A 14,690-nucleotide genomic window follows, 5' to 3' on the forward strand; every position below is an offset into this window, starting at 1 on the left:
AGAATTGGACAAACACCTGAAGGGAAAAAAATTGCTGAGCTTTTGGGAAAGGGCTGAGGAGTGAGACTAGCAGAACCAGCGCAGACATGACGGGCTGAATGGTTTCCTTCTGTGCTGTATGTATATGACAATAGTTATGTGGATGTGTAGATATTTTAAGTCTTTTAGTTTTGTCAGAGGGAAAGTGGTTTTCAACTTCTGGCAGATGTCAATTCTTTTGGGATTTGTAAGTTTGCATCAACACTCATCCTTTGCTGTCTTGGTGTTCAAGGAGACATAACACAAGTAAAACTTTGAATTTCCTTGACCTAATAGAACTTTCTACAGGGTCCGTGCAAGGGGTAGTTTGTACATGTCACTGCTACAAACATTCCTAGTAAATGCCTCCACAGAAGGCTTCAAACCCATGGCCCTGGAGACAATGCATTCCCCCATATCTTACATATGCATGATCTGCTAAATATGTTACCTTTTCCTGAAAACACGGGAGTATAATTATCATCTCTAGTTACTGCTTAAAAGCAATTAGGAGGGGCTCCTGCTTCACTATTTCCTCGCCTGGAATGGTTGTTCTCGGGAAAAAACTTACTTTTTGTCGAATTAACTTGCTTGAAAGTGGCATCAGGCAGGGTATCTGCTGGACAGTGTTGAAGGGTCATGCTACAAATTGCTGCACAAGCTTTGCTGATATCCATCTAGACTCCAAACAAGCCTATATAACTGTAAATCTATGTTTTCTAAAAGGTTGTCAAGGAACATTGTGCCAATGTGGTTTCCCAGCTTCTCTCACAATATCATCGTTCCCCCCACCCCTTCTAACTGATGAACAATCCTGTGAGGCAGCTGAACGCAAGAGAAAAGTTTTAACAGGTCAAATGATTAAGAAAAACTGAGGTAAAGCAATTTCAATTACAAAACACAATTAATAAATTTCCACTTACTTTTTTCAGTAAATCTCTCTTACTGGCAGATGTCAATTCTTTTGGGATTTGTAAGTTTGCATCAACACTCATCCTTTGCTGTCTTGGTGTTCGAGGAGACAGAATACCTTTACTTCCAGGATACACATCCTTCTGTTGATGAGGAAATTTTGTACTTGCCGGAGTCTCTTGTTTCTGCTTCAAGCTACAAAGCAAACATTTATAATAAAGTATTACATATCAATCTTTTTTTAACTTTACCATCTTGCAACTTACTGGTTTGCAGTGATTCCTTGAGGATTCAAAATAAATCCCTATCAAAAATCAACATTTATTTTCTTGAATGTGTTCAAATGAATGGACGTCTGAAATAATTTTCCTTCCTTTAGAAACCGATTCATCAGCTATGTACTTCCAGCTTCTTCAATTACTTCAGTGGCTTGTTAGCAACTGACAGTATGATTACTTTACAATATGTGGCAGCAGACATAAAATGTCAGAAGCCTCAAGTCCTCGAATGGCAAAAAGTTCACAATCTTGCACCACATATCTCAGTTGTATCATTGCAAAGATATGAAGAAAGAAGATAGTGTGCCTCAAGGATTATTGTTACAATTAGTAGTTTCATTTCTACATAAATGTCAGTAGGAACATTAGTTATAATTTTAAAAAAATACTGCAGATGCTAGAAATCTAAAATATATAGAGTGCTGGTAATTTCTAGCATTTTCTGTAAATTATAAGCTAAATTATGTTTGCTGAGAATCCAAAATGTGTGTGGGTGATGGGGGTTTGGGAAACAGAGCTCATGCAGACCAATTGCAGAACGACTGTGATGACGGCAGTTATCATTTAATTTGGACAAATATGAGGTGCCAAAACCAGAGCAATCAAGCTTATATTCCACACAAAGATGGTAACACAAATCTAAATCACAGCATGTAACAAAGGGGCTACTGATACATTACTCATTATAATAAACAGGGCAAACATTTTTGGATGCAAAACTGATGGGATTAAATTAAAACTTTTAGGAGGATAGTACTGTATACAATATTTTGATTCTCAGATAAATGTGGCTGTGAAGAAGTAACTATTCCCAGAGATTGGTGTTTCTAACTTGGAAATTAAAAAATTGCAGGGTTATAGTAATAGTGGAATGGGATACTTGGGAAAATCATTTAAAGGACAGCATAAGTATGATGAGCATAATGTTCTCTATGTTCTTCTGTAAGATTCTATGATCTGTACGACCAGGAGAGTCTGAAATACACATTGTTCGTCTGGAAAAAGTGGGCCCTGTGAAGACCCCACGATACCTAATAAATTGTCTCACCTAATTATTTCTAACCAATGAGACACAAATATGAACGGAAATAAGCAAATCAAGCGCTAAAGTGGAAATGTGGACAGTTTTGGATTTAATTATTCTGTGCAATGATGGTTAACAGTGTGGAATAGGTTAACCATGTGATGGAAGATATTTTCTACAAGTTCAAAAAAAGAACTTGCTTTTTTTGGCAAAATGTGTGATTGATGGATGCGAGGAAAATAAGTAGCAACCATATGGTCTACAATGAACTTTCTGGTATGGTAGGTACATTCCCCTAACTTACCTTTTAGCTTCCTCCCAACCAGATTTCCATCTTTTTGCAGATGGCTGGTCATGCCAGTTTTCTACATTTTCCTTTGGCTCAGGAGAACGTCTTGGGGAATTCCTGTTTTCAGGACGTGCAACCTGGGATTCCTGACATCTATCATCCCGTGGTCTCTTCAATTTCCGTGGATCTCTTGCTTCTGGTTTGGTATTACCTTTTTTCCTAGCATCTCGACGTTCCCAGTTATTAGCATTCTGTTTATACTCATCAGACAGGGGTCTCTTAACTGACTTTTCTTTGTCCTGTATTTTGGGAAGTGGTGAAACACTTGTACGCCTCCTTTTTGGTGAGGATCGCCCTCTTTGTCTGGTAGAACGTGATACAGGTGACCGTGATATTGGCGAGTGTGATCTTGGGGATCGTGATCTTGACGATCTAGAATGTGATCGAAAATTAAATCCTCCAGATTTAGAAACATCCTTTCCAATCTCTTTTCCATCCTTTTCATTTTTCAACAGAACCCCATTGATCGCTTTATTTCTGGTCACTGAAGGTTTACGTTCACTCCCTTTACTTTGATCATCCTCTGCTTTTTTTTCAGTACTTATCTTCTTTTCTTTTATTTCTACTTTATCAGTCTTATCTTGAGAAGACTTGCGCAATCTTGGATCTCTTTTACTGACTTCTACTTTTACCTTCTCAGTGTCCACTTTCTTCGCATTTTTGATAGGCAACTTATTTTTCACTGGCGATACCATTTTAGATTTTCCTTCAGAAGCTCTAGATTCCTTTCTCAATTTCTCACAGATCTTATCTTTGTCTTGTTTTGATGTACCAATTTGACTTTCCGTCCTATCAGAAGATCCCCCAGCTGGGCTACTTCTTTTGCTCGCTGATGTTTTCTCTAACTTCTCTGTTTGCAATGGGCCTTCTTTTTTAGCAGGATCTTTTGAATGACATGACTGTTGACTGAGCCTATTTATCCGAGGGTCTCGGTTTGACACTTTAGTATCACTGACATGTGTTGCCTGAAAGTTTTCTAACTCCGCTGATTCTTGCTGCAAGGGTCTAACTGTTGCAGGAGTTGGCTTTGCTGTTCCCATTGAAAGCATAGGAGAAACCTTTGTGATTGGCACATGTAGTTTGGAATGTCCAAGAGTTACCGCCGAATCAGGAATAGGATGTTGGGAAGCAAGCGAGGCAATCTGAAAGGGGGGGGGGGGGGGGGGAAGGAGGGAAAAAAAACACAATAAAAGAAGTCAAATGCGAGGAATATCTGTACACTGTATAAAACACAGGTCAGAACTATTTAACACTGAAACCTGGAACGCAAGCATTTGTATTAAATTCCCATGGAGACATGCTTCCTCATGTGCACACCAATATATATTTTTAGTAAATCTAAAGCAACTTCTTCAATAAAGAAGTTTTTACACTGGTCACAAATTAACACCAGAACACAAAATGTTAAAGACATCAACATTTGAAAAACAAAGAAAACTTTGGATGTAATCATCCTTCAGTTAGCACTGCTGCCCTCACTGCAGTGACCCAAGTGGGGAATCGAACCCAGGTCCCTGGTGTGGAGTCTGCACGTTCTCATGTGTGCAATGGTTTCCTCCGGTTGCTTCAGTTTCCCCCCACAGTCTGCAAGACGTGCTGGTTAGGTGCATTGGGCATGCTAAATTCGCCCTCCGTGTACCTGAACAGGCGCCAGAGCGTGGCGACTAGGGGACTTTCCCAATAACTTAATTGCGTTACTGTAAGCCTACTTGTGACACTAATAAATAAACTTAAACAAAACTAAAATGTTAATCATTTTTTTGTTGAGATGTTGACTGATCTGTATGCTTTTGGCAGCTTATTTTAGCATTTGCAGTTTTTAAAAAAAATGTTGGTTACTTTCTTTAATTATCTTCTTTGTTCTTTTAAAAAGATTCAGTCCTCATACAATATGAATCAGTGACAATCCCAAGCAAGACATCAACAGACCCAGATCTTTGCACTCAAGGTCCGTCCCCCCCCCCCCCCCCCCCTGATGCTCTAATCACGCCAGGACTAGCACGTAGTTCTTGGCCAACAGCAGTATGCTTTGCCCTGTCTTTCCCCACCCTACCACTTGCTGCTGAATCTATAATGTAAACAACATAAGAGCAGATTATGGAGTACGATTAACAGCATCTGCACAAATATAATGCAAACTCGCTCAATGATCAATCTGGTCAGGAACCACTTAGCAAGTGACAAGTCTTTCACAAGGCATGTTTAAGTTTCTACAAGCACACTTGCATTGAATCATTTACATTTAGAATGCACTTTATTGAGAGATGGGCAATTTGAGAGCGTAAGAGAATTTAGCTTTGAAAGTTCTTTCAGGTTGCTGTTTTGCAGATGCCATCCGAGAAATCCTATTTATATTAGAAGGAGCTATAGCACAAGAGACAAGCCCTTTCCCTAGAGAACATTACATTGCCTACTTCTTGGATTATGCTCAATGAAGACACAAATATCCAGTCCTGTTCTGACAAATTCCTCTAAAGTAGAAATGGCACCCTTCAGGGTGCTGCTGCATTTCTGATTATTTTTGAATTGTGCTTGCTTCCAGTAATGCGATGGGGGGTGGTTAAACTACTATTTGCATGTCTCCCATTGGTGATCTCTTGTCTAAAGGCGTTAATAAAATCATTTTTGTGTGTCCTTCAAAACTCTTCCATTAGACATCATTGGCATTTCAAGTGAATGGTCACAAACCCAAAATATTACATAAGCATTTCAATCATTGTTACTTCTATGGCAAAAGCTTTCACTTGCCAATGTTCTAAGTATGAGCAGGAAAGAAGCCTTTGCTGCAGACTGTTACTAAAACAAGAATCAGGTTGAATTGTATAAGCACTTCCAACTGAATCAAGAACAAAAATACCAATCACCAAGTCAAAGTGGCCTAGTTGTAATGGACTAGCAACCCAACCTCAATGATATTGAGCATTCCTAATTCCAGTGGCAAACTGCAAAACTGAATTCAATGCATCAGCAAAACTTATGCAAGCAGGGTTGTCATTTAAGAATTCAACTGGCTTATTAACTGCCTGTCATGAAAGGAAATATAGCACCACTATTGAGCAATGTTGTTAACCCACTCATAATACCCTCTGAAGTGCCAGCTTAAGATGTATAAGCAAACTATCATGGGAATTAGGGGCGAGTAATGACTGCAGCCGTGTCAACTTGCCAAAACTGGCCATAACCTCAGCAACTGTTCCAGAACAGCTACAAGCATCTGCCTGACAAATGTGTTGAATTGCCCAGATATGTCCTGCCCAGAAAACACCAGTCAGATCAAATTCAGCTAATTAATGGCCCATTAGTCTGCTCTCCAGCAAAGGATTGGAAAATGTGTCAATAGTGCCATCAAATGGCATGCACTTGATGGGAATGTGGCATCAAGGAGCCCTAGCAAAACTGGAGACAGTGAAAGTCGGTGGGGGACAGGGCAGAAATTCTCCATTGGGAGTCACACCTAGCAGAAAGAAAGATGGTTGCAAGAGGACAATCACCTCAGTCCAGGACATCAATCCAGGAGCTCCTCAAGAAAAGTCTGAGACTCAACTAGCTTCAGTGATCTTCTTGTCATCAATGTCAGAAATAGGGAAGATCGCAAATGATTGGGTGTTCAGTACCACATGTAACTGGTCAGAGACCAAAGCAGTCTGTGGCCACATGCAGCAATATCGCAATATTCAGGCTTAGGCTGATGTGTGGCAGGAATGTTATCCGCCACTTAAATGCCAGGCAATGATCATCTACAATAAAGAATCTAACCATCTTCCCACGAGATTAAATTACATTTTGATCAAGATCCTGGGTTTTTACTAGTGACAACTAAATGGTCCAGCCAACCATATAAAAATTGCGTTCAGAGACTGGGAATTCTGTGGAAAGTAACTCATCTCTGACTTCCCAAAGCCTATCTGTCCACCGTCTACAAGGCACAAGTTAGGAGTGTAATGGAAAACTCTCCACTTGCCTGGATGAGCACAGCTCCAACACTTAAGCTCAACACCACACAGCACCCTATAAACCTTAAATATTCACTTCCTCCAAAGCCAGCAGTGGCAACAATGTATACCATGTATAAAATGCACTGCAACAATTTTCCAAGGTTCCGGTGACTGCACCTTCCAAACCCTGAACTTCTACCGCATAAAACAAGGAGAGTAGATGCATCAGAACACCACCTTCTCCAAGTCACACACATCATCCTGCTGGAACTGTATTGTTACATTTTCTGTTGCAAGGCCAAAATCTCAAAAACCCGTAACATGGTGGGCACCCCCATGCCAGACGAACTGCAGCAATTCAAGGTGACCTAACACCTTAAAAGCAATTAAGGATGGGTAATAAATGCCAGCTCTCTCAATATTCATCCTGAAAAATAAAACATAACCTGTTTATTACTGCTCTTCATTGCTATTGAGCCCATTCAGAAGGCAGCTCGCAACCATTTTAGGACCAGGAATGGGCAATAAATATCCTTGAACGAACATCTTTCAAGTCCTAAGAAACAGAAAATTTAGATTTCTTCTGATTTCTCAATTCTTCTGATCTGACAGGTCTTGATCTGAGGTCATGTGTATGAAGGTTTGAAAGATAATTTTCTACATCTCCTTCGTGCCAGACTTAGTATTATTTAGTAGTAACACTTTTATCCAAATTGATGCAACCATTACAATTACATCGATGCAACCATTACAATTACATCGATGAACAGGAGTTTTTATATCTACCTGCTCAAAAGATCCCTAATCCAAGTCATTGGACTGCAGTGTTAACACTTCAAACAATTTTTGCTAGTGGATTTTGAACTCAAAACTGTGCCTCATCAGTTAAGCTCTGATAACCTCACAAATACCTTCCCGAAATAGTGCAAAGGGAAGACTGGATGTGGAGATTGGAAGGGGGCGCAATTGAGACAGACACAGGATCTAGTGGGGCTATTTGTTGGATCTTGAATTGGGGCAGCATGATGGCATAGGAGCTAGCACTGCATCCTCACAGCGCCAGGTACCCTGGTTTGATCCTAGCCTTGGGTGACTGTTGAGTTGGCACATTTTCTCCGTGTCTGCGTGTGTATCCTCCAGGTGCACCATTTTCCTCCCACAGTCCAAACATGTGCAGGTTAAGTAAATTGGCCATGTTAAATTGCCCCTCAGGTGTCCAGTGATGTGTAACGTGGATCAGCCATGGTAAATGTGCAGGGTTATGGGAGGGTGCAAGATGCCTCTTTGGCGAGTTGGTGCAAACTCAGTGGGCCAAATGGCCACCTTCTGAACGTAGAGATTCTATTCAATGCCACACAGGAAGACCAGCCACCTGGACGAGGAACCAGAAGGCAGTAACCAGGGAACGGTTTTAAATGCATCAGAAACCTTCCAACAGGAGACAGGAAAATAAAGAAAAATCAAAAATAAACCCAAATCTTGGACGGCTACACCCTCTTTTATTATGTAAACTCAATTGCTTTCGAGTCTTCCTTGCATTGAAGGTCCAATGCAGAAGTCATGAAGTAATTCAAATATCTGGATTTGAGAAACTTTTATTTGACTTCAACTCCACTAGAACATCAGTTTGGGACACATTACCAGAAACCATTCTGACACTTGCAGCACCCAATAAACCTTAACTGGATAAACAAAATTGCCGGAAATACTCAGCAAGTCTGGCAGCATCTGTGGAGAAAGAAACAGAGGTTACGTTCCAAGTTGAATAGGACTTCTTCAGAACTGAGGGGTAGAAATATGGTGGGTGGGTTTTAAGTACAATCGTCAAGTGCTTTTAAGAAGGTTGTAGATGGAAATGGTGCAAGGCAATATACAAATAATGCCAATGTTTCTTCTGTGTTCCCTTTATGTTACTAATCTTAATCATCCAACTGACTGTGGGAGCAGAAGTGAGTAAACACCCACCCCACAAAGATGGATCATTTCCCAGACCATTCTTGCACATCGAAGGTATACTTGCAATCTGTATTATCTATATTCTTGAATGTTTTACTTAGCTCCCTCTTTACCTAAAGTCTGTGCTGTTTGGAGATGGAACCCCATTCATCAGTCAACTTATAAAGAGGAAAGTTTTACCTAACAAATTAGTTGATGTGATGCTCCATACGTGCAAATTATAACTCCAAATGCAGTCAATGTACGTTTCAACATTATAAAGCTCCAATCATAATGGACAAGATGAAGTGGAGTTGCCAGCATTGGACTGGGGTTGGAACAGTAAGTAGTCTCACAACACCAGGTTAAAATCCAACAGGTTTATTTGGTAGCACTCACTTGATGAAGGAGCAGCGCTCCGAAAGCTCGTGCTACCAAATAAACCATTGGACTTTAACCTGTTGTGAGACTACTTACTGGACGCGGTGAAAGCTGTTTATCAGCCAGTTATCAATTGGCAATTATGTGGTTCAGCACCAAATGAAAACAAATTGCTGTAAATTTGTAAACTTTGGTGCCGCGCAGATTTAAACAATTAGTCATGAACTCAATTATCCATATTCTAGCACCTATTTATGCCATTACTGTAAATTAGGTTTCACCATATTTACAATATTGCTACACTGGTATATCTGTATTATTGGCCTTAATGCAAAACATTTAAGTGAATAAATACCACTCCGCCAGCGTGATCTTTCATTGTTAAAGTTAAGTTTGTTTATTAGTCACAAGCAGATGTATTCACACTGCAATAAAGTTAGTGAAAATCTCCTAGTCGCCACACTCCGGTGCCTGTTCGGGTCCACTATAGGAGACTTTTGCACGGCCAATGCACCTAACCTGCACATCTTGGACTGTGGGAGGAAACTGGAGCAAGCACACGCAGACACAGGGAGAATGTGCAAACTCCACACAAAGTGACCCAAGCCGGGAATTGAACCCAGGTCCCTGACGCTGTGAGGCAACAGTGCTAACCACTGCGCCGCCCTATAAAAGGCTCCGATGAGAATTAAACTCAAATCGCTAGATTCACGGGCTAGAGTGTTCATCATTACACCACAGAACCCATTGCTCAGTTCCACAAAGCTCCTAGTGATTGAGTTCGCTTGTTTCAGTCTGGAAGACTGATCAGTGACTTAGTAACCCAGGCCAAAGATAGAATGTCTTCCAGAATCCCTGGTTTCTGATCGGTGATCAATAACTGCTGTTGGAAAATGCATCAACACTGGATGACTATTGAGAGTTTTTTTTAATGATGTCCTCTACTATTTAAAATACATGCCCACACATATTGTCTTGAGCTTAGATGAAGAATGCTCATTTTACATATAGGTCTGCCAGCACCCGTGTAAATCCATAATTTCAAGCCAGGGGAAATTAGAAATGGAACTTAATAGTAGCAGCCAAATCAGAAAAGCAACCCTGATGTTGGTTCTTGAGCTTCAATTTTGCTCCTCTCATTGGTATTATTTTAGATTCTATGGAATTTGCATACAAGAACTTACCAACGGTAATGGGTAACTCCACCCCATTAGGCCTCAATGCTTTAACCACTACAGAAATTGCCTCCAACAAAATGACATTTAGTGATTAGTACTTTGAACTTACCAGCTGTGCCTTTGTCTGCTCTAATTCCAGCTCCAATTTCTTCTGTTGCAACTCAAGTAATTGTTTTTGTTTTGCTAACAGCTGCTGTCTTATAAACTGCTCTTGCTCCTGTGTTACGTTTTTCTGTGAGTCAGCAATGTTTTGTTTAGCTGAGTTTACAGGAGCAACTGTGGAACTTGAGGTGGTAGGTTCTTCAAGCTACGAGTAAGGAGAAAGTGAAGTTACGACCAGGATATTCTACAATTCTTCAAGGAAACTGCTACAAAATGAAATGCCAAAAAAGAGAAGCACCACAACATTTTGCAAATTGTCTTTATTTACACATGAAATTTAATATTGGGAACCACATTAATTCAACTTGGATGAATAACGCAAGACGTATATGTTCCTTATGTTAGTGAGATTCCTGTAATACTTACCGATCGGTTTAAAAACTTGGGATTTACATGAATGCTTGAACTATTCACATTTGGTGGTAAAGGCTTAATAGGCCATGCAGGATCTAGTTTGTTGACTTTGACGTCTAAGGCATAAAGTTTCGTCAGTTGAAACATTTCATCCCATGTGGAACGCAACTTAAACAAACTTTTTCTAGTGCTCTCATCCACCTAAGAACAAAACATTAATCCAGCTTTATGCAATGCTTAATGCCTTTTATACATTCTTATAAACATACAAATATACAGATCCTGAAAGGATACATTATTCATTAGGAAGTACACTAATTTGAAACTTGCTTTTGACAAATTTCAAAATCAGTCAAAACATTTTTTGCTAGATTCCAAGTGATTAGCTCCTTTATTCCATCAGTTGATGGTTACACTTAAAATTGGGATGGGCACCTGATACCTAAACTATTGCCTCCGTCATTGTTTTTAAATGATCCATGTGCACTTTTAAAGTAGCTGTCGCCAACTGATTTTGACTTTCATAACCAACCTTTCAGTTAGAGCACATTACCCAAAGTATAGTTTCCTTTTGGTCACAGAAGAGAGAAATGTCTAGGATACAACACTGCACAGTACAAAGAGCATAACTTGATATGTTTATTTAACAAGTTAAATTTGTACAGCCAGGATTACAGTCCAGCATATTATGACACAATGTCACTCACTAGGGCTATTTACTATTGTATTTGAATTCAACTTGTCAAGTGCATTTAATCAGATTATGACTAAACATAATAACTTGGAAAGAGAACAGCAGAGAACTGGATGGTGCGATAGGTTTAGACCCTGGTCTTTTGTCTCTGGGATCAGAGTTCAAATCCAGTCCAGTGGGACTGAAGTTTCTTCTGCCTACAAGAGACCTGCAAAGTTGGGGCAGTCTCAATTCCACAAAACTCATTCAGCAGGAAATGACAATCCCACTCAAGGCCCAGAATAGCTGGGGAGTGAAATGGGAAAACAATGCTGGCGCAGGAGAAAGTTAGAGGCAAAATATGTTGCTGTGTGGAGCAAGAGGCTTTATTGCATCAGTTATGCAATATGTGCCTGCAGAGTCCTGGATTCTTACACTGGGTCACAAAAACTGGGAAGGATTTAATTCTCTTGTTGCATCACTTTGATAAGCACAAGAGAAAAATAATCTTTGAAATAGGAACGGTGACAGTAAGAGGTTGAATGAAATGAAATTGCAAAAGTACGCATGATAATTTCAGGAAGAACTGCAATCCCTCTTTAACACACCTAACTATGTGTAGAGATGAAGAATTGGCTGATGTTTCAAATCTGCGACTTCTTTCAAAGTGTTCTCTTCACTTGAATTATTTGGTAATTCTTCGGTCAAGATTCTGTCTACTGTGGCACAGTGGTTAGCACTGCTGCCTTACAGTACCAGGGACCCGGGTTTGATTCCTGGCTTGGGTCATTGTGTGCAGTTTGCACATTCTCCCCGTGTCTGCGTGGGTTTCCTCCCATAGTCCAAAGATGTGCGGGTTATGTGGATTGGCTATGCTAAATTGCCCCTTACTGTCAGGGGGACTAGCTAGGGTAAATATATGGGGATAGGGCCTGGGTGAGTTGTGATCGGTGCAGACTTGAGGGGCCGAATGGCCTCCTTCTGCACTGTAGGATTCTATGGATCTATGAATATATTCCCACTGCATTGCCATATTTAATGCTTACTGCAAAGTATTCAACATTTTAATTTTAAGTACAAACCATCAACATCATAATGCATTTATGCAGATTCTTCATATTAGTTGCAGTTAGAAAATATTGCATTTTACTTGGAAAAATTATATAAAAATCTGACATGTCCAACTAAATAATTAAAATAAATTGGAATTTGAGATTTACGTAGTCAAAACCAATTAAAAACAAAAATCTAACATTACATGCATGTTGCACTTGAAGCACACACAAATTTTCAATGTTATGATAAACACTGGACAACATAGACTGAACCTAGTTGGTGCTCAAATGTTGCACTATGGAATTGCAGAAGTTAACATTCGCTATTCCAACACATGCTGATTTGTCATGTGTCTTTTGCAGTTGTCGGCAATGGTCTCAACTTAACATTGAGGATCATCTTCCCACAGTCCAAATGTTAGGTATGGTGGATTAGCCATGGTAAATGCACGGGGTTATTGGGATAGGGCAGAGGGGAGGACCTGGGTGGGATACTCTTTTGGAGGGTCAGTGCAGACTTGGGCCGAATGGCCTCTGTCTACATTGTAGGGATGCGCTGTTTTGCCCATTGTCCTCGAGAAGCAAATCCTTCACACGTATGAAAACATGTGGAACTCAGCATTCCTACAGGACATTAGGTATGTTTAAATTAATTTTGGAACGGTCTGTTGACCTCTCAAATATGAGATGCAGGTGCAACGAACGAAATTAAGTTTAGATTCCACGCACCAATAGAAATTGGTGGTGCTACATTTAACTGAAAGCTTAGTTCAGTAGCTTATTGTTCCAAATACTGCCCAGTCAAGTTAAAGTAACTTAATTTTTTACTCTTAATCAATCCCGAAATGTATCCAAAAGCGTAAAGCTTGATCTGTCACCAAATAAAACCATTTACCCAAGTAAAATTTATCAAAAAGGTGGAACCTTAATGGTTGCTACTTGAGTTTCACTTATGTGCTGTATCCTTCAAACTAATTAATCTAATAGGGGCAAATGAAAATTTGCATTGGTACAATCCATTCCATTAAAGAATAAATCTATGAAGGTTCAAGTGGGGCCTGTTTCACAAAACTACATAATATTCAACTTGAACTAGGAGCCACAAGATTTCAATTGCCAATAATTATTCAGTCAATTTCATAGCTGATCAAAAATGCAACAATGAGCAATCAGCAAAATCACTGTTCAAGATTAACTCAATTCTATCCAATGTAAAACCCAGTTTAGCATGTTTTGACCTTTTGAAATACCGCAGCACAAACTATAGTGATACTTGGGTGGGTGGGAGGGGAAAGACAAGAAAATAAATTTCCTTCAGACTCGTATTGTTTACGTCGGAACAACTTAAGACAACAATAATGTTAGAACACACTCCTATTTTCTATCCTGCACCAGGTCAGTACAGAAAGACTGAAAACAATCACTGTCGAATCTCACCTACATCAGAACTCCATAAATCAATTTGCATATATATGTTCCATTAATAAGTTGCAATATCTAGTCATCAAAACATTCAAATACAATGTTTACAAAAATACATTCACAGATGTAATCTAGTGACGAAAGTATAGATACCTTTTCAAAAACACTAGAAAATACAGGACTTAAGTTTTGAGCAAACAGTGAAATATAGCTTCCTCCAACATTCTTCACAATGGAATCCATGAGGTACATTACTGGAAGCTTCTCTGAAGCTGGGGCCTGCAGCAATAGGAAAACTCAGAACATTAGGAAAACAAAAACAAACAGAACAAGGCATTACTTTTTAAAATCGCAATGAAACATCAAATATTTTATAGGAGGATGTTTGCAGTTACTTGCAAACTGTCCTCAAATCCTGCAATTCCTTAAATAAAAGTCCAACTCAGTTACTTGACAGTGGCTGTGCAAACTTCAGAGTTTGGTAATTGAGAAATATTTAAGAGAATCTGTCAATCACAGAAGTCTTGATGACTGAAAGCTAACACTATAATAAGCACTGAAGTTTATTATGGTTTACTTCCACCTGTGGTGCTTCAAACCAAATCTTCCATGTTTTTACAGCATCAGGAACTTAGGGCTGAAGATTTACAGTGCGATTTGGCAGCCATTCTTCATTTGAGTTACAGCAGGAATGAGTTGCATGGCTAATTATCAGCAAAAATTACTTTTCTAGATAAAACCAAACCCAACTAAAACCTGATTTTAAGTTTATATCATTTGAAATATGTGCTTTCACATCCAAGGGATTGTGCTCAAGTTACTATGGTCTTAATCATCTTTGCAGTTATTTGCAAAGCAGCCATTTTCTCAGAACAATATATTCTATTAATCGAATGTTAAATTGACATTGCACCCAAAAATACAAGCAATTCTATTTTAGTTTCCTATTTTAACCACCACGAGGACGTAGTCAACTTAAGATGGCAATATACACACTTCACCCGAATTTAAACT

At 39.4% G+C, this 14,690-nt stretch overlaps 1 protein-coding gene across 3 annotated transcripts in view; it reads right to left on the reverse strand.

Annotated features, from left to right (window-relative positions):
* pcf11 (PCF11 cleavage and polyadenylation factor subunit) overlaps positions 1-14,690 on the reverse strand; it is a 41,614-nt gene that overhangs the window by 21,060 nt on the left and 5,864 nt on the right. For all 3 annotated transcript variants that reach the window (XM_078221885.1, XM_078221883.1, XM_078221884.1), the window contains exons 2-6: positions 13,830-13,955; positions 10,539-10,727; positions 10,120-10,317; positions 2,537-3,723; positions 942-1,125 (exon numbers count right to left, since the gene is read on the reverse strand). In XM_078221885.1, the coding sequence (XP_078078011.1) occupies positions 942-1,125; positions 2,537-3,723; positions 10,120-10,317; positions 10,539-10,727; positions 13,830-13,955 (1,884 nt within the window). The remainder of the gene's footprint in view (positions 1-941; positions 1,126-2,536; positions 3,724-10,119; positions 10,318-10,538; positions 10,728-13,829; positions 13,956-14,690) is intronic.

This window comes from Mustelus asterias, chromosome 10 (assembly GCF_964213995.1).
Source record: "Mustelus asterias chromosome 10, sMusAst1.hap1.1, whole genome shotgun sequence".
Lineage (NCBI taxonomy): Eukaryota > Metazoa > Chordata > Chondrichthyes > Carcharhiniformes > Triakidae > Mustelus > Mustelus asterias.